Source organism: Eleutherodactylus coqui, chromosome 3 (genome assembly GCF_035609145.1).
Source record: "Eleutherodactylus coqui strain aEleCoq1 chromosome 3, aEleCoq1.hap1, whole genome shotgun sequence".
Classification (NCBI taxonomy): Eukaryota; Metazoa; Chordata; class Amphibia; order Anura; family Eleutherodactylidae; genus Eleutherodactylus; species Eleutherodactylus coqui.
This window is the reverse complement of record NC_089839.1, coordinates 175,279,498-175,300,522: the sequence shown is the minus strand read 5'-3', so window position 1 is coordinate 175,300,522 and position 21,025 is coordinate 175,279,498. Positions and strand designations below refer to the sequence as shown.

General features: G+C 43.1%; 1 protein-coding gene across 2 annotated transcripts in view; it reads right to left on the bottom strand.

Annotated features, from left to right (window-relative positions):
- The window catches only part of PXK (PX domain containing serine/threonine kinase like), an 87,421-nt gene that overhangs the window by 17,022 nt on the left and 49,374 nt on the right, over positions 1-21,025 (bottom strand). For both annotated transcript variants that reach the window (XM_066596595.1, XM_066596596.1), the window contains exons 12-17: positions 19,387-19,465; positions 17,149-17,197; positions 10,648-10,725; positions 9,063-9,149; positions 5,209-5,278; positions 4,454-4,513 (exon numbers count right to left, since the gene is read on the bottom strand). In XM_066596595.1, coding sequence (XP_066452692.1) covers positions 4,454-4,513; positions 5,209-5,278; positions 9,063-9,149; positions 10,648-10,725; positions 17,149-17,197; positions 19,387-19,465 — 423 coding nt within the window. The remainder of the gene's footprint in view (positions 1-4,453; positions 4,514-5,208; positions 5,279-9,062; positions 9,150-10,647; positions 10,726-17,148; positions 17,198-19,386; positions 19,466-21,025) is intronic.

Genomic DNA, 21,025 nt, shown 5'->3' with positions numbered 1-21,025 from the left:
GAGCTGGTTAATTACTCTGTACTCATCCAAGTACTTGCATACATGCTGTTTAATAATTTGTTCAAAGATCTTTTCCGGTATAGAAGTCAGGCTCACAGGCCTGTAGTTGCCTGGATCCACCATCTTCCCTTTTTTGAAGATAAGGACAACATCTGCCCTTCTCCAATCTTCTGGGACTTCTCCTGTTCTCCGAGAATTTTCAAAAGATTATGGTGAGTGGTTTAGCCATTACCTCTGCTACTTCCTTTAGTATTCTAGGATGTACTTCATCTGGACCTGGAGACTTGAATTCATTTAAGTTAGCTAAGTGTTTCCCTACCGTCTCTGTTTATAGAGAACCTGCATTATTTTATTTCCCCAATAGCACAGGGAAGATCAGTTGATGTTACATTTACTTTGAGAGAAAACAGATAAAAAACAGGAATTTAAAAGTTTGGCTTTCTCAAGATCAATTTAACCAATTCACCATTATCATGCTGCAAACATCCCATAGCATTTTTGAATTTTCTTTTGCCATACCCCCCAAATCCTTTTCTATTATTTTTAGCCTCTGTTCCAAGCCTCAATTCATTATTTGCTTTACTGACACTTGCCCTACAGTTTCTGCAGACCACATTATATTCTTCTTTAGATCACTGAGAAATTGACATTCTCTACTCTGCACACTGTTTGCAAGTCAGCAGTAAACCATGTGATTGATGTTCCTCTTGATCGGACTGGCCCTGGGTTTTCTCGCCAAGTCCTTCTCAACTCCACTCCTTGCCTGATGATTCATGGCTACAGTTCTCTTAAGTTTACAACGTACTTTCTAAGTCCGATGTCGGCTGCATCTGGCACATATGCAGTGACTTGTTTTGCTGTTGGTATCGGCCTCATTAAGGTCAAGCGCATGCATAGCACTCTTCAGCCCTGGAGAAAGCTTATAGCGATTGATCATCAGACAAGGGGAGGGGTTGAGAAGGATTTAACACAGGGGGCTGGGCCAAATCAAGCAAGAACACTTTTTTGACAGATTACAATTCATCTGCATATGCGCACACCCCAGAAAAACTGCAATTTCTCACTGACAGTAAAGTCTGGTTTGGACGGGACGAGTGTCAGGCAAATGATGCCCAATACTCGTCCCCACACATACCAGTTCCTGTGCACCTGCACGGGAGCTAGTATCGTTAGGTCTCAGCGGGGAGGCAGCAGGAGATTTCCCTCCTCTCTCTCCCCCGCCCCCATCTATTGAGATAACACAGCAGCCATTCAGTACTGAACGGCTGCTATTAACACTGAACAAGGAATGATCAGCTGATCATCCATTGTTTATGCTGCATAAACGATCATCTGATCGCTCCTCGTTCAGTACTGAACGGACGCTGTGTTATTTCAATGGAGAGGGGCGGGGGAGCGAGAGGAGGGAAATCTCCTTCTGCCTACCCACTGAGACCCAACGATACTAGCTCCTGTGCAGGTGCACGGAAGCTAGTATGTGCGGGGACGTGTGTCGGGCATCGTTTGCCCGACACTCATCCCTTCTGAACCAGCCTTAACACTACCACGTAGTAAAAGGGTACACCAAAGCTAGTCTTTCTAGCAGCTATCTAAAAGAGTGGCTGGTTTAGTGGCTAATAATGTGCTGATAGGCTTCCCTCTTGTGGTACAAAATGTTTCAAAACAGTCAACATAAATGTAATTATATGGGCAATAAATAATGACATCTCACAAGCAGGAAGGACAAAACATTCTCCATGTTGGCTTAGGGAAAAAAAAAAACACATTGATGCCAACACAGCAGAAACACAACAGAATATGTTGGCATGATAGGGGGATGAAAATGAGCAGTACAGGGTAGCCATGCATCCAGAATCCGTGACTCTTACAAGTCTTACGACAGATTTAAGAGGTCCATTTTGAAGGATTTATATCTTTAAATGTTTTTGAAGGACAAAAAAGGTTTTTCTAAAATCTCAGATTACAATCCTCTATCTACAACATGAAAGTTTATAAAAATTGATAAAACTAATGTAATGATTTTTTCTGTATTGAAGATCACAAAGATTTCTCACTGAAGAGGTCATTACAAATTGATGCCCTTTACATATCATACAGTTATTCAACTTATTTGCCAAACTTACAAGCTTTCAGCTGTTTGCAAAACAGAAAAAAATAGCTCAGTACAACTAATATAACAAGTGATTTCTCCAAATTCAACATGCCACTTTCTATGACTACGACAATTTCAGAATTATTCAACCCCCTGAATAGAATCCCTCATAAGAGCACACCTTTGCAAATCAGCTGTTGTCTCAAGCACACCTGATGAAACGAATCAAGGGCTTCATAAGTTGCAACCTCTTGTTGAGATATCGTTGACCACTAGATGCCTCTATGAAGCACTCAGACATTTTGCCCAGTTAACAGACTTTGACAGGAGCGCATCGTTGGAATTAGAGAAGCTGGATGGTTGTTTCGAAGAATTGCTGCCATCTAGGCTATTCTGACCAAGCTGGTAGAAGTGTTGGGAGCAGTGGCTATGTGAGTGCAGGCACACTCAGATAGTCGCTGGTCCTTGGTGAACACGCTCCAGATGGCCCAGACAGACCACCAGTGGAGAGGGTGTTTTGATCTGTTGACAAGCACGATTAGATCCAACAGTTTCGTCCATCTAGACACAGGTGGCATCTTCATCACAGACCACTGTATCTGCCCGGACCATTTACAGGTGCTTAGCAGAAGAAATTTGGTGTCAGAGCGCCCATTATGTGTTCTGCCATTAACATCCCAGCACCGTAGTCTTCGTTTACAATGATGTTGTGAAAAAAAAAGCTAGACTGCTACAGAGTCTATCCAGCTTCTATTTGGGACGCGATGACGGTCATGTTCAAGTATGGAGGCCTAGTTATGAGAGTTTCAATCCTGCCTTTGCTGAGGAGAGACCCACTACTCTAACTGCTGGTGTGATGATCTAGGGAGCTATCTCATACGTCAGTCGGTCACCCCTAGTAGTGATACAAGGCGTGCCAACAGCTCAGCAATATGTGCAGGAAATCCTAGCATGGCCAGGTTTCCAACATCCAGTAACACCTCCACCGGGTTGCCACACTTACTTGACTTGCAGATTTATCGCCGATTAAGCATTTACGGAACTAGCTATCAGCCAGCTTCGGCCGCCTAAAAGTGTGCAGGATCTAGAAGCCCAGTTACAATATGGGCATTTGATCTCATTGAATGGCTGTGATTGATTAACTCAGTGTGGCGTCAGCCAATGAAAGCCAGCACCGGGTTAACCAATCAGAGCATTAGCTTGCTGGAGGCAGGGCATTCAAGCCCTGCATCCAGAAAGCAATGCTCTGTCAGCGTGGAGGAGGGAGCTACAGACAGCAGCAGCTCTGCAGACTATCGGAAGGACGACACGCCGATGACAGGTGAGTATAGACTCCCCCCCCCCCCCCCCCCCTCTGAGCCTTAAGCGAGCTAGTACCCCGAATATTTGCCCGTAAATCAGAGCAAAAATTCAGGAGAGAGCCTGCTTGCAAGTCAAAAAACTTTCAAGCCAAGACACTCATAACCTGAGGTACCACTGTATCATCATTTCAAATCACACACATAAAAGTTTCCATTCCAACAACTCCTTAGTGCATTATTTTTTGTCAATGGGTGGTTATTAATATTGTGTATTATAGATGAAAATTATATGTTTCAGCACATTCTAGAGAACAGTTACCGAAATATCAAAGTGAACGGTTTCATTTAAAGCTGCTATAACTGCAAATCACTTTTCTGGGTTAATAGCAAAATCCCTTTTTGCAAGTAAAAGGGTCAAAATATCACAACGCAGGATATTTCAGGTAAGGCAGTGATGCATCAACGTGAGTGACCAGGAGTTATAATGTGTGAACACAGAGCGTGCATGAGAGGCCATGGATGGAGACGAGCAGTCATAGTGGAGAGAAGCAGGCGGAGGCAGCTCTTAGCTCTCATCAACTTACCTTGTGCTTGTCCTTGGAAAGCAAATTGGGTTAGTAGTGATGTTTTAATTTTCTGAGCAAATACTCAGAGGAAAAAAGTGGCCTATTAAACCACAAGGAACCAATTGCTTGACTATATCATATAGATCACTGTCCTCCAATGACCTGCTAGAATGGCACTGCCTACATGTGCTGCCATAAAAGGGGCAAGTGCAAGAGCTGCTTGGGTGACGGCGTCTTCTAATATGCAGGGACCAATAGAGATCATGAGCATAGCAGCCCAAGAACTAGTGGAAAACAGTGAGATTACCAGCAATGCAGGGGGCCAGTTAGAAAATCTGTGGGAAGTCACCTTTATCTTAAAGGGGAAATGCACTCCTGAGCAGGAGAAAAGTGGTCCAAAAACCTCACAAAATGAATCATATAGTGGTTATTTGGTTACACACCAACAGGCAGAGCCTTCATCCAGACGGCTATAAAGAAGAATTTATACCGACCTGCTGTTGAAGGTGGTGTAGGAGATGAGGGCGATGTCAGAGGAGAACTTGTTCCAGAGCCTGCAAACGAGAAATGGTGGAGACCTTTTTACAGAATGTATATTGTAAAAAGAATGGTATTAAAAAGAAAAAGATCAAAGACTTGTAACCGGTGGCTCTCGCTAAACTACAACCGTAAGGCCTCATGTCCAAGGGATAATTGTCACTTTTCCCGTACGCGGATAGTTAAATACCTGCGGATGTTATTTTCCCCTTCAGGCGCGGATTGCGTGTGCGGGAAAAAAACGCAACATGCTCTATTTTACTGTGGGTGTCCCGCAGGCCTCTATTAAAGCCTATGGAAGCCGTCCAGATCCACGTTACACCCACGCCTGAATTTCTGCTCTCTGCGCGTGGGAGAGCAGGAGTTCAAAAAAAAAGGCGAGCACATCCGCCGGGCCGAAGAAAGGAGATCCGGCCGCGACGAAGGGCAGGTCCACAGCGTCCGGACAGGTAAGTAAATTCTTATTTTTTAGCATCATGTCCGCGGAAAAGGAGGGACCCGCTGCGGGATTCTGCATGGAGAATCCGTGGCGGGCCCGATTTTCCCCGTGGACATGAGGCCTAAGGGTATGCAGAGATTTTTAGTGCACAACGATGGGGCAGTCACAGACCATTGGCTGATGGCAAGTATACAAGTATGGTAAAAATGCTGCAGAAAAGTGAAGTGAACTGGAGGCTTTCAGAACCATCGGGACTCAAAGTTTATAACAAACCTGAATTATTAGAGTTGTTGCATTTCATTGACTGCTCCTCTCCAGATTCGCAGTTTGTGCGTTTTGACTTCTAGGTAAGACAAGAACAAGAAATATGGGATAAATATTTAGTCATTAATACAAAAATCTGCAACAAAAAGGTTACCGTATATTCCGGCGTATAAGGCGACGGGGCGTATAAGACGACCCCCCAACTGGCACCTTATATGCCAGGAATACAGTGGAGCAAAAAAAATAAATAAATCAGTACTCACCTCCCCCGGCGTTCTGCGGCGCTGCTGCAGGCTGTCGCTCCCTCCTGATCCCCGGCAGAGCATTGCTTTCTGGACGCAGGGCCGTCAGCCAATCACAGCCATTCAATGACATCAATGAATGGATGTGATTGGCTAAAACACACGTGCCTTCAGCCAATTACAGTCATTCAATGATGTCATTGAATGGCTGTGACTGGCTGACAGCGTGTGTTAGCCAATCACAGTATTAGCTTTCTGGAGACGGGGATTTCAAGCCCTGCGTCCAGAAAGCAATGCTCTGCCGGGGACCAGGAGGGAGCGACAGCCTGCAGCAGCGCCGCAGAACGCCGGGGGAGGCGAGTAATGATTTTTCCTTTTTTGACACTTTTTTTTTTTTTGTATTACCGGCGTATAAGACGACCCCCGACTTCAGAGCAGATTTTTCGGGGTTCAAAAGTCGTCTTATACGCCGGTATATACGGTACATAAAATCTAAATACTGCGGAATACTGATTTTTCATGCACGAGTGGAAACCAATTGCGTTTTTCACTCGCAGATGAAAAATCGTAGTGTTTCCGTTTGAAGTCAATGGAAGCTGTCCGATCCACAGCGACGAGTGCATATTCAAAAACAGCTGTTCATCACACCAATGATCCCCCACGTACCCAGGGCAGCAAAGAGAAACAAAACTGAGCAGGTGGAACAATTGTAGAGGTGGACACAGAATAGAAACAGGTGGCGCTATTTTTTTAGTCCTGAAATATCAGGGAATAGAAACAGCAGGTGGCGCTGTTCTATTCTATTCCCAGTACTGGAAATCTGGAAATAGAAACAGCAGGTGACGCTAGTCTAACAGTCCAGGAATATCTGGGAATAGAAACAGCAGGTGGTGCTATTCTAAGGGCCCATTTACACACAAAGATGATCGCTCACAAGATGGCTTTTGAGCGATCATTTTGCATAAACTACTAATTGGTACTAATGCCAATTAGTAGCTTATTAATGCATATGAGCCACCGGGAGCTATATTCAGAGAACAGCAGTTGGTCTGTTCTCTGAATACTTTCTTTTTGTTCTGCTGTGAGGCTGACAGCTGAAACAATGTTATCAGCGCTCCCTGCGGAGAACACAGCATGAAGTTCCTGCTATCAGCTCTTCTGATGAATAATTGATTTTATGCTGAACATAAAATCATCGTTCAGCAGAACAGTGAAAGATGGGCACATTTAAAACGCAATGATTATTGTTCAAAAGATAGCTTTTGAGCAAATTGTGAGCGATAATCGTTGTGTGTAAAAGGGCCTCAACAGTCCTGGAATATCTGGGAAAATGAATTTATTTTTTAATAACTGTAGATCGCTAGGCAATACCTCCTGAAATAAAATAAGATATGCAAATAAGCTGCCATCCAGGAGGAAGAAAGTTAGCTCTCTAGTGCTCTATATTAGATAGTAACCCAACAAGTCAATGTCCAACTCTTAAACAGGCCTTGGAACATGACAGGATATAAGCCAAACCAAACTCTTTTCCAAAAAGAAACAGGACCCATCCACAGACATATACTTATCTATTTTTTTTTTTTGGGGAGGCCTACCATATTCCCTGATCTAAACCCTTCTCGACCTACCCTGCTTCTACACTTCCCCTTGGAAAGTGGACCCCTTTCTTCCCACTCCATCTCCCACCTGCTTATGCACAATCATTGCATATATCTCCCAGGCTAAATAGAACGAGCTTTTATATCTCTTGTGCCGACCCTACCTTCCCTACTTCTTCATAGTCTATACTCTTGCGAGCAGGGCCCTCAGGCAGCTCTCACATGTGGTCGGCAAAACGCTGTGATTTTACTTTAGTTTTTGGAGTCCTCCGATAGCGGGTTTTAGCGCACCTAGCTATTGTGATGGGTGATGAGATGCATTAAACGCGGTAAAATAGAGCAGACAGCTCTTGAAAATTGCAGTGTTAGAAAATGGGATGATCGAGCGCATGTCTGCGAGGCTCCATTGAAATCAATGGGAGCATTCAAAACCCCACGATAATCGTGGTAAAAAATGGATGTGTGAGGGTTCTCACTGTAGCAGAATCAGGCTTTACCAGTGTCAGCCATGTTGTCCTCATTGTGTCATCTTACTAGTATATTAAACACAGACTAATGGTCATTTTACACGGGACAAGCTGTAGGGCCATCAATGGCCGGTAGCTCGTCCCAGTGATGCTTGCAGCTGTGTCATTACACAGGATTGTGTGTTGCTGGCATCGCTCACAGCGCGGCCGGAATAGAGACCGAGGGGGCTGGGAAGCATTTTTTTTTGCACCTGCCTCCGTTCAGAAGTGAACTGCTGTTTACACCGAACACCACATCGTTCAGTTTTCTGGATGCAGAAAATTACTAACAATTCTCGTTTGGCGCTGCATGTGTTTACACAGGAACGAGCATCACTGACTGAATGTGGGTGGTGCGGGCCGGGATCATTCTAACCCATCCGCCTCCATTCACAGTAAACAGGCAGTCATTCATACGAGAGCAAGTGCCTGATTACATGAAACAATAGGTTGTTCATTTTTCTGCATGCAGAAACTGAACGATGAATGAGAAGCGAAAGACTTGTCGTTAGTCGCTCAGTCGTGCATGCATTTACACTGAATGATAACCACTGGATTGGGGTAATCCAAACGATATTGTTCCATGTAAACGCAGCTTAACTTATACAATATTGTATTTGACCCAGCTTGGGTGCAGTGCAGGTATGTACCCATGCGTGTGACTCATGTACTAAAATTCTATTTTCTTATCTAAGGTGGAGGAGACTCAGAATTCTGTCCTCTTCTATAGCCAAACGCATCTTCCTGTGTCATCTGAGCATAATATATGTATCCTCCTTCCTGTATCTGATTATCAACCTAGAACAGTCTTATAGTCCATCCCAGAGCCTAAAGTTACACAAATATATATTATTTAACCTACTGAGATAGATTGATAGCTTCTCACAGGGCCAGCACTGAAAGAAACCTGACAGGGTTTATTCTAGTCTGAGACGTCTTGTATCTCCAGCGGAGACTGGGTCTCACAGAGGGGAGGGGGTGAGATGTGCAGTAGAGAGGTGATGGAATCACTTAGGTATGTAGAGAAATGTATAAGATCTGTGCATTCCCTGTGAGATAACCACCTGCTGTTTGACTTCAACTTTGTAAGAACTTCAAGAAGTTTGTAACCTCAATTTTGAATAAATGCAGTTTACTTAAAGGGACTCATGACCTGTGATTTCTAACACACACCCCTATTGCTCTAGCTGCACATTAGTTTAATACTGCATGTCAGGACTTGCAGTATACTTTTGTGCTAAAGTCCCAGGCCCCACATTAAAGGGGTTTTCCAGGCACCGCTGGATGTCTATGCTGGGATACACAGAGGTCGAAACAGTAGATGCTGTACCGACCCCAATGTAGTGGCCGGCGCAGCTCTCATGGAACTCACTGGGACCCCAGCCTACAATTACAGGCGCCGGCCATTACACAGGGGTCGGAGCAGCGGCTTCCACTACAACCTGGGTGCAGCCCGGCACTGACAGCCAGCACTGCCTGTAAAACCCCTTTAAAGTGTCAAGTCACATCTTATTTACCTTTCGTGCCAAAATTTTCCTCTTTTTCTTTTCTTCTTCGGACCCGTGATGTGACTGTGCTCGTGTCAGTCGTCTGTGCTGGTAGATCTACAATAACACATACAGGGCTGGGTTAGTGCAAGTATGGAGAGAAATGTGTCCACCTCATAAGTACAGGGTGGAGCGCGGTAATTTGCTAATTTGGGAGTGAAATAAAAAAATAATGAACTTGTAAAAACTTTATTTTATATTTTATTTACATTGAACAGTAGTGGAATTTACAAATTATTTGGTTTTAAATATTGTATCTGGCAAATGTTGACCTTCGCTATCCACACACTGCTGCATACGTTTTCGGAAGTTCTCATGCACTCTTTCAAGCATGTCGACTGGTATTCTGGCAATCTCAGCGTCAATATTGTTCCTTAGGTCTTCCAGGGTGTTTCTTTTTTGAGTTGCAGGTTGTGGCAGCGCTGTTGGTCGAAGAGAGGGGAGAGTGGGTGTTGCTTATAGTGGCTGACGGGAAGTTTGTCTGCAGCTGCTTTTCAGTTGCCATCATGCAGTGGACACGCGAGGAGCGTTCATTTTGTGTTGAAGCGTATTTTTCAAATAACCACTCGATCATTGCAATGCAACGTATGCAGCAGTGTGTGGATAGCGAAGGTCAACATTTGCCAGATACAATATTTAAAACCAAATAATTTGTAAATTCCACTACTGTTCAATGTAAATAAAATATAAAATAAAGTTTTTACAAGTTCATTATTTTTTTATTTCACTCCCAAATTAGCAAATTACCGCGCTCCACCCTGTACATCTGCTATTATAACTCCACAGGGTAGGGAATAACTTACTGATCGGTGGGGGTCTCACCGCTAGAGGAGACTGAATGGAGCACTAGTCACATAAGCACACCAGTGCTGCATTCACTTTCAATAGGACTGCCCAGTACCCGAGTGGCACCCTTTTGGGCATCTCTGTCACTCCCATTGAAATGAATGGAGCGTTGACTGCGCAAGCTCAGCCAGCGCTCCCTTTAGAGTGACGCCACTGCAGGAGAGAAGCAACCGCCTCAGAGACAGGAGACACGAGACCTCCACCTGTCAGTAAGTTATCCTGTGGATGGGGAATGCCATGTCACCTTAGTACAACCCTTTAAAGACGTATTCCCTTCTTGGCTTTGGGAAAAACTGGCTATTTCCAACCCTGTCGGAAACAGCTGAACACACCAGTCTAGCGCTGCTTCCATTGCTCTTATTGAAGTGAAAGAGCTACAGAAACAATATAGCACAGTGTGCTACACTTTTTCTATAACTTCCCAAGTTAGGTAAACAGTGTAACCTGCTGTGCTGCGCAGTTTCTGTAGCTCCCATTAACTTCAATAAGAGCTGTGGCTGTTTTCATAGTTCCTGGCCGCATGGTCACTAACTATAGCGGTTTCCTATCTCAGCTATGAAAAGGGAATACTCCTTTAATTTTACTACTGCTGTCTAATAAAGTGGGTTCCAGTTTCTTACTGAATATGAGGGACAATTGATACTTTTTTTTTTTTGAGTTGGACCATTTCCCACCCAGATAGGACTATTAACACCACACAGGAGATTACCGATTTCTGCTCTTCAGTGAGCCTCTTCTCCATACATTCTTTGGCTGTTTTCAGGGCTTCTTTTAACTTGGTAGGAATCTGGAAGATTTAAGATAGAAACTAAAAAAAATTAGCTCCAGAATCATTTTTAAATCATTTTATTCATTGCAGTTGAATCCCTTAAAGATGCGTTTTTTTTTCTTCTTTCTTGTTTTCCACTACCCACCTTTAAAAAAACAAAAACCTAACTCTTATTTTTCGCTGTATGAGCGCTTGTTTTCTGCGGGCTAAGTTGTATTTTTCATTGCTACTATTTAATGTATCATATAATGTACTGAAAAACTTTTAAAAACTATAGAAGAGAGTGAAGTGGGAAAAAAAGAAATCCCATCATCCTGGAGAGTGGGTGGTAAGGAGGGTGGAGGGGGTGGGGGGGTGGGGAAGAGATGGGCTCTTGTTTCTACAGCGTACATACTGCAGCAAAGAGGACATGAGAAATTTATCCTGTGGGTCAGTACAAGGACTACACCACCACATTCTTCGAAAAACAATTTATCCTTTAACATTAAAAGAAAACAATTATCCTTAAAGGAAGGGAAAAAAAATTTCTGACGCCATAACTTTAGCTTTCCATCGACAGTTGTGTGAGAGGTTTTTTGTGGTACCATATTCGAGTATATAGGATTTTTTTATCACTTTGTTTTTACTCTACAAACCGTGCATCTTTCTGATGATGTTGAATGTGTGAGGTTAATAATGTGTTATTTTGTTAGATGGGACTTTTACAGACTCAGTGGTTTTTTTTGTAAACTTAATAGCCATTATTTTTTTACAATAATAAAAGCATTTTTTCACTTCTTTAATACTTTTTCTTTAGTCCCCTAAGGGACTTGAACTTACGATGGTTTGATTGATTGCATCCTATAGTGCAATACTTCAGTGTTGCAGTAATCAGTATTTCAAGAGACACTCTGCTAAGACATGCCACAAAAGGTCCTTGGCTGACATGATACCCAAGTGGTACTCTGATCTCATCGTGGTGGGTGGCATTCTGGACCTCCAATTGCCAATTGGGCCACTTGAAGGGTTAACAAGCAACAATCGGTATGAAATCCGCTCACAGCTGTTTCAGCTGGATGTCAGCTGTCAGCTTCATCATGTATGAAAGCGGCGCCTACTCCAAGCTTGTGCTGTATTAACTCCATACACACAGGACGTACGTGTACGTCCTGCCACAAGGAGGCGTTAAATGTACAAAACCGATAAATACATCAAATAAGTCAGAGCAATAAATGAGCATTACACTGATCCGTTTTTAATCAGATTCCTATTGCTGTGGACAACTACTTTACTTTTTCCTAGCACTGGTTTCTCCCATTGTCTCTCCAGTAGGCCGCCTAGTCCCAAGCTTGGACTAGGCCACAGGGGAACAGGTGAATCCCTTGGTGGGCCATGAGCTAGGAGGACGCTCCAAGCCTCGCACCTGCTGAACGAGTTTTGCATGAAGCACTATATACAGCATTTAAGCCACCCCGTATGTGCATACAATAATGTGGCCCGTTAATTTATTTATATAGGTACAGACTGGCTGAGACGACATCTTGGCACACGGGTAGTCTGGCCAGTATTCTCCATCCCTGAGTCCTGCCTTCACAATGCCGCTGCAGGGACTTTCCATCACCAATCATCGTGCAGTTCCTTGCGGCTACCTGTGGCCTGAGCATGTTTGCCCAACTCACAGCAAGTGCCGAGAGAGACGCTAGTCCAGACAGCAGGCTACTGACAGACTAACTGCGTAGCCATTAGAAATCAATTTAATAACTGCGCCATTTTGCAATAAAGCTGCATGTCAGCACACTTTTAACCATGCGGTAGCTGTTACATGTGCTCTCAGCCTTCATAGTATACACACCATAAATGACACCTCCGGGTTTCGCGCCTATTGGTTCAACAGAAGTCCACCAATTCCCATATTCTCTATATACTTCAGTGGAGACAAGGCAGCAAGCAAACACAACCACCCTTCCTCTGAAGTGTATGGCGATCGTAGTGCTTGGAATTTAAGAACGAGAATCAGGTAATATTTTCATGTGGCTGCATAATGGGCCCCCAGAATTAATTTTACTGAGGAGCCCATGGCACTCCAGTCAGACGTCATCAAGTCATCACCTCCCAATCAGTGGAAAGTCAACACCTCCATAGACTCCGGAACCAGAGGACCAGCGCCTAGCATTTCTCAGCTAAGCTTCAGTAGTATAGAATAGCATCAAGTTTCATTTGCCTATGTACAATTAGTAAATACTATATACCATAAGTCATCCTGCACTTCTGAAAGGGACACAAATGTCACCTCTGCCAGCTGCTAGCAGCTCCTAAAGCTATGCTAACTTACAACAAAGAGTATTAACTATCCTACTAAAAATAACTGGACACCTTAGCAGGAATCAGAAGTATTTATTTCTATACAGTAACACTTAGTGGGGCTCCTCAGACCCTAATGACATCAGATACTCTCCGTGGAATATGTTCTATTAACGTCTGATAAACTTCAGCTGGTATTTCCCTCCAGTCACCCTGCAAATGTCAAAGATAATGCATTGGCCCGTCTACAGTGGTGCAAGGAACACCTTAATTGGACAGCTGAGCAACGGAAGAAGGTTCTGTGGAGTGATGAATCGCGCTACTCCATCTCCAATCAGATGGGTGTACCTGGGAGTGGAGGAGCCTAGGGGAACGCATTCTGCCTGAGTGTTTTAACAGTTAAATACGGTGGAGGTTCCATTATGGTCTGGAGATGTTTTACGTGACATGGTTTCGGTCTGTTGGTTGTAGGAGCAAGAACCATGAACACGGAGGTGTACCCTGACATTCTAGACAATAATGTGCTGCAGACAATGTGGCAATACTCTGGGAGTGGTCGGCCATACTTCCAACAAGACGCTGGTTTGAGGATATGGATGTTCCACGACTGGACTGACCAGATCCCTATTGATAAATTTTTGGGATGAACTTGAATGTTGGGTCAGTAAATATGAAAAGCATCCGACAGCATGCTGATAATAGATGCACACACAACTGCTATGGGGGGGCCCAGAGCCGAGTGGCCCCATCTCCCCTGTGAAACCTATACCCCCCCACCCATCCCAAATAACTGACGAAAAAGTTATACTCACAGTCACATTGATGCAGACACCAGCCAGAGCACTCTGGGCATCATCCAACTCCTCCTTTCCTGCTGACAGCGTACGGTGTGCAGCAGACTGGAGTCATCATCAGATGGTGCCCCAAGTGCTCTGGGCTGGGTCAGCATGACACTGCGAGTATGTAATCACTTTTTTACTGTAGACTAGTGGTTCAGGGATAATTGTTCAATGAATGGCAGTGGGGACAGGTAGTCTATCATTTAGGAGATGCAGAGGAGGCCCATTCTGAGTTTTGCTATACGTCCATCTTTAACAGAACTCAGACGTTTGCAAGATGAATGGAGGGAAATATCAGCTAAAGTGTATCAGACGTTAGTAGAAAGTATGCCATGGAGAATATGCAAGATCATTAGAGCTAAAAGGAGCCCAACTAAGTAGGAAAACATGGAAATAAATACTACTTCTGATTCTTGCTCAGTTGTCCAGTGACAACTACACTATCCTACCAAAGGTATTTGGAGTTATTTTTTTTTACATGTCTTAGAATGGATACCAGTGGTGTATTTACATAATTCTACCTATAGGTGGCATGATTAGCCTAGCAAACTTCTATTGCTTTATCAGCAATTTACTGGGAAAGATGACCTGTAAGGTATCAGCATAACAAGTATGTGTGATAATATAAGAGACAGACCAGACATCTTCAGATCTCTAAATAAAAATGGCCAGTCCCCAGTTCTTAAATTATGCAGTGTAATTTGTCAAAATGGTACATAATTTGGATTCCCCAGGGAATATCCTGCTATGGGTTCACCATCACACAGTCCATCAGAGTATTGAGGATATGACCATGATTACCTCCCCCCACATTTGTCTAGGAGGGCCCTAGTTGAGCCCCAAAGACCCCACTAGTCTTGGTATAAAGATATGGCAAAAAAAAAACACCAGTGGGGATATAACCAAATATAATAACTGCACAACTCACAGTAAACATACTTGATTAGACAAATCAGTTACCCCCTTCCAGGATCTCCCATCAGCATTTAAGGGGGGTTTTCCACAGAAAATACTGTTGATGATCTATCCTTAAGGTAGATCATCAATAGTTGATTGGCTGGGGTCAACCAAATCAGGACCCCAACTCGATTGTGCACCCGCTGACAGTGCTGCAATTACACAGAGGTCGGAGTGAAAGTCTCTGTTCTGACTTTTGTGTAGTGGCCGACACTTGTAACTGCAGGCACAGCGCTCATTTAAATCAATGATCTTATTTGTTTATGCTTGAAAACGGAGGAAAATGTTGTACCTCCGATACTCACTACATTGATAATTGTCCGTGGCCATTAATAAGTGAATATGATTTTTGTAAGTGGCAGTTGTTGACTTGGATGCCTTGAGTATATTGGTGCCAAGACTTTAACCCCTCCAGCAGTTTAGGATGAGCTCTGGTATTTAAACTTTGATGGCTGATGGAAGATCCTGGAAGGGCATACATGATGGTCTTTACTACCCCTAATCAAAGTTTACTCCGAGTTGTGAAGTTATTCCACTTGTTTATATCACCAAATGCCCCGGATGTTGGTCTTCTTTCTTGTTTGACCATCTACACAGATCTGACACTTAATGCCCAATGTCCACAGACGGGTCGGATTCCGTGCAGGGAATCCCGCCCTGCCTGCAGTCAGTGAGCCCCATCTACCTGTTTTCCCCGTTGGATCTCCCACGCGGGTGTCCTATGCGGGTTCCGTAAATCAAACCAGCCTGTGGACATTGGACGTAACGAGGCTGCATACATCAGATGTCTATCAGCTGAACCTGCTAATTTTGATGGTCTGACCAATCATCTAATGTTTTCCTTGAAGGTAGATGTTATGGGGGAGGGAAAGGAATGTAGATTAAGATTGGGCAGTTGGATTTCAACATGTCCGATTGCATGAGGAGTCCGATAGTGGTTTACTCCCCTCTCCCCATTCAGATCACATGCACGCATGGTCACGCTATCTAATGTGTATGACCAAACAGACATATCAGCAGGAAGTATCCACATTTACAATGAGCACATACAGTTCTGTTTATTGTGATAACATTCAAATTTTTCTGTGACAAGCTCAAGAAAAGCACATTGATGTCTTGATCAGACAGAAATGAGTGGAAACTGGAGCACACGGTATATGAGCAGCCATGTCATCAACTAAATGGGAACTAGATGTAGATCTCGGTAGTTCCCACTGAAATTTAATGTATCTATCAGTGTCATAATCTACTTCCAGAATTGCACATTTATATGGCCAGTCCCCGCTTGGTTCAGTAGCCGGCTGAAGGTTGACTCATCCTCCCAGCCTTCTGAGGTCGGTAAAATGAGTACCCAACTTGCTGGGGGGTAAAAGATGACTGGAGAAGGCAATGGCAAACCACCCCGCAAAAACAGTCTGCCAAAAAAATGTCACATCGTGACGTCACCCTAGGAGTCAGTCATTACTCGGTACTTGCACCAGGGGACTTTACCTTACATGTGTAGAGTATATGAACCCCCTTGCATATTGCAAGACCCCTATAGTCTACGGTATCACATCCACTGTTTACTTTTCATGATCTTGCAAATTTTCAATGGCAGAAAGACCAAAGAATGTATACCAAAATTGGAAAAAAGGGCTATTATTTCTATCCATTATTATATCATCTATGGCTGAGCTGCAATGCCAGTCTATAGATAAGACCGTCTCCATTTCTGACACTTATCTAATTTTGCACAATCCCTGTAAAAACTGACCATGTGAAAAATAAAAACTTTTATCGCTTACTTTATCCTGCTGGAAAACCCTGTGGGAATATTTAATGTCTCTTCCATGTGTATAAAATCTGCCCTACAGTATAACGCAGCAGAGCGTGCAATACTTGCTCCTATTACACGAGCGAGTGACGTCATCACCAGCTCATTCGCGCTCATGCAGTCCTGTTTAGACTGGCAAATCCTCGTTGACTTGTTCACTTCTCAGACACCATTTCACATTCCTCCGTGAGACACTGAAAAAGTAGTGATTAAATGCAACAAAAGCAAACAAGCCAATGACAATTTTTAGTCCTGCAGAAACTGAAAGACGAGCGAGGAACAAACGATTCTCGTTCAGCTATTGGCTCGCGTTTAGACCGAACGATTATCATTCCCTTTTGTTTGCTTTAATGATAATAATTGCATCTAAAAACGCACCATAAAAGCTCTACAAGATGATCTGATCCCAGTGGGTGTACATACAACTATTGTGTTTTTCTATCTCACCATCCCACAAGAGTTCACCCACAAATATGTAGACAATGGAAATATTTGAAGCACGCCCAATGCTCGGTAAGCAAAACATGGACCGCAAATTCCGTAGATTACCTTAAACTGAGGTTTTTCTGTATTCATCAGCGCCACGTCACTGAATAACCTAGACAAAAAAAAAATACATTCAAAACCGCAGAAGCCTATTCTTGGCGTGAGATTGTTAGTTCATATGATCATACAGAGATGAAGGTGATGTCATTCGGTTGTACGCCATCAGTGATAAACAATCCCTGGAATTATTGTACGAGTATCATTGACCCTCATGAACCACCGTACTGCAGCCAAGAATGCAACCTGTAATACTAATGATTAAGACCAGATTCACGTGGACCTATTTGCAAGCGCAGAACTTAAGTGCAATGTGCAAAGAATAAAAACACATTAATTTCAATGGGTTTGTTCACATTTCCGTATTTTGCACATGCATTTCGGCCGCACAAAAAAAATACAGCAGCATGCTCTACTTTTCTGCACACCAATGTTTCCTATAGAAATTAATTCGGGGGTGGGGCAAATACATGCACAATAAGCAAGGAGATGCATAGTAAGCAGCGTAATTCCGCTGGCAAAATAACATATTGATTCAGCCATTTTAAATCGGTGCATCTTTGTTTGCTGCGACCAACAAGGTGACGAGCAAAAAATCTTTCGCTAGTTGCTCATTGATTAATCATGTGGTGTAAACAGGTAATAACCAATAAGATTGCAGGAAGGTGTGCGTTTGTTCTGTATGTGGTTCCCACCCAATGCTGATTGGTCCCATCCAACATTTTGCCTTCCCACTTAATTGTCATAGGTTTCTGAAAACATAAAACTACGCGTGAGTGCTCCTCTACAGAACAGTCCTTCCTGTTATACGAAAGAACACCGGCTGCTGCGCTCTCTGGCTAGTTTTGGTCTTTCATAGATACACGCACTTCAGCAGCCTCTCCATAGTTTGGTGTCAGTGCACAGAAACGAGCGTTTAGTTGAAGCCGTATTTATGCCCGTTCAGTGGACTCGGCCACCAATGAGTGTTCATTGGGGACGGATCAAAATGTCAAATATGCACCCGCCAAAGAACCTCGCGCCCTTTTAACTATTCAATGAATACTTCGGCCCATGGAGTGAAAATTGTCCCAACAATCTGTTGAGCAATAGCAAAATTGAACAGATGAACAATCACTCTGTGCGACTATTCAGATGACAGTTGTCCCGTCTACCACCACCCTAACCTGAGAGGGCGATATCTGCAGATCATTAACTATACCCAGTTTTCAATATTCTGATATCACATGAAGATGCTATAGCACCCAACGATCTATATGTGAAGCCCTCTGATTGATTTATCAGCAGTCTAAAACCTACAGAAAAAAAGATGTCAAACTACTCCCTGCATAGACAAAGCATAAAGTTGCAAGACAAAGTGAACCCTTTGGAACTACCTGGATATCTGCATTGATTAGTAATAAAAGAGGGTCTAATTGCCATAAAAGCCACAACTATAGAGAAACACACTCTAAAAAGGTAGGTTCACGTGCGGCGGAAATGCTGTAGAATGTCTGTGGCAAATTCCGCAGCATTTCCACATCCAAAACAGAGTCAAAAATCCGGATTTTTACTCCAAATCAGTTGCATACGCACAGCTGGTTCCAGAAGATACAGCACTTCCCTCCGAAGTCTTCGGCTCTTAGCGCACTCCTTCACTCGGTACCTTGCGGCCTGTACTGATCACAGTGGCGCTGGTCAGGTGATCGGGACGTGGCCAGGGCACTGCACTCAGTATAGACTTGGAGGGGAGCTCTGTGTCTTCTGAAATCACCTACTCGTACACACCTTGTTTCAAGACAATATCCACAGCAGCAGTGCAGATTTGACTCCGTTTCAGATGTGGAAATGCTGCGGAATTTGCTGTGGAAAACATACAAACCGTTGTACCGTTCATGTGATTTATTGGGCATATTGAGTAACATCCACAGCGAAGGGAAAAAAATGAGTGAACCTTTGAATTAAACAATCTGTATCTGCAAAAAGGATTTGTACAACGCTTAGGATATGCGGAGTCGCTGTGTACGCACGTGAAAAATACATGCACAATACGCAGGACACAATACGCAGTGACCCCTTAAGAAACATTTTGTCCCATTCCAGTATCTAATAGTCAACACATGAACAAAAGTTTTGGTTTTTGCTTAGATGGCAACCAGACCAGATTTCATTACTAATCAATGTACAAAGTCAGATAATTCCAAAGGGTTCACTTTTTTTTTACACAACTGTATAAACAGAAGGCATAACGCTGAAGAGACTCACGGCATCTGAAGGAGTTGGGACACGGAAGGCATGCCAGATTTACAGGCTTCACACGACAGGATGGACTCCAGAACAGACACTGAAACAAAAGTTAACACATTTTATGCTTTTACTACATTATAACAAATCACTCAAAAGTCACAGAGTTGTCACTTCTCACAGCCGCATCATCTCCAGAAAGCCTTCACGTTTACAATCTGGATCACCTCTGCTATCATGTTAAACAGTAAAACATGAGTGAGTCCAGGGGGCATGAAAACCTTTTATAAACTTCTGTATAAGTTTGCAGAATGACATACGACTAGCGAAGACACCAATAAAGCGCGGTTACAGGTATACACGGCAAAGCGAACGGAATTCTTTGTGAAGAAAAGGTGCTGACTGCACGCTAATGTTATTTTATGTCGCTGTTCACATAAATGTACGTATTTTTTTTTAGGTTCATACTTCTAGTCGCATTGTGTATTGTTATCTTGGCCATATCTCTATAAGGGTCGGAGCTCCATTTTCCTGATACAGAACTCAAAACTAACTAGACAAATAATATATAAATGGTAACATTCTGGCTGGCAGGATTTGGGGGAGGTTACACCCCATGGAATTCTTATGACGTTCAATGGGAGCCGTATACAGTAAGGACCACCAAATTTTATCATTTAAAGCATTCCTGACTTTTCAAAATAAGCAGATGTGTTCACATAAGAAATAACCCTTCATTTCCCACATGATGTGTATATTTTCACAAATTTGCCGTCTGCATTTTTCATCTAGAATTGTCAATTTTCCCTAAACTGGTGGGTGCACATTAGCCGCTATGAGGTCCACCATACATGGAGAAGAGATACTGTTCTTCCATTCTTGCTCACATACACAGAAGTAGCAACATGTAGGGCATTATACAGCAGTACCAAACAGTGTAGCTCTGAATCCAGCACTGGTGATAGAAAACATACTAGAAGCAGCAGTGTCTCTGTAGGTGCCACTCTACTTCCTCCTCCCTCTCCTATTTCCATAGACTATGGGCAGCATGTAATCTAATCCCTGTTAGCCATCAATCTCATCTCTCAAAATTGATTTTTCCATGAATGAATGTAATCAGTTAAAAAGACAGAGGGAAGACAAGAACTGGCTCATAAATACAGAAATAGGCATCTTTCTCTAAAACCATTTGTACTATGGATTTATGGAAAGTTGATAAAAGTACAGTGCCTACTTAACTCTGTTTATTGAGAGAATCTGGTGCCCGGCAAAAGAAAAACGTCAGAACGTTTTTGTTTTTCAGTTCCAAAGTGTGAAAGAGGCTTTAATCATTAATCATCGATTTCAAGCACACCAATCAAAATACCAATATTTTTTTCTAACTTACTATATTGGTCACAACAGTTGAATAAATGCAAGGCAGTCAATACTACAGGGCAATTTGGAAACTGTTCTGATCATATGACTCAGTGTACACAGTGCCAGCCATTTGTTAGATGGTACCCTGTGCGGCGTTTAGGGTTTTTTTTTTTTGGGTTTTTTTTTTTCCAACTCCCCAACCCCCTCTCTCCCCCAATCATAAGAAAAAAAAACTCTATTTCAAATGACTGAAACTTGTCCGCAAATGCAACTGGGGTGTAAGCCGTAGCCAAAAGATAAT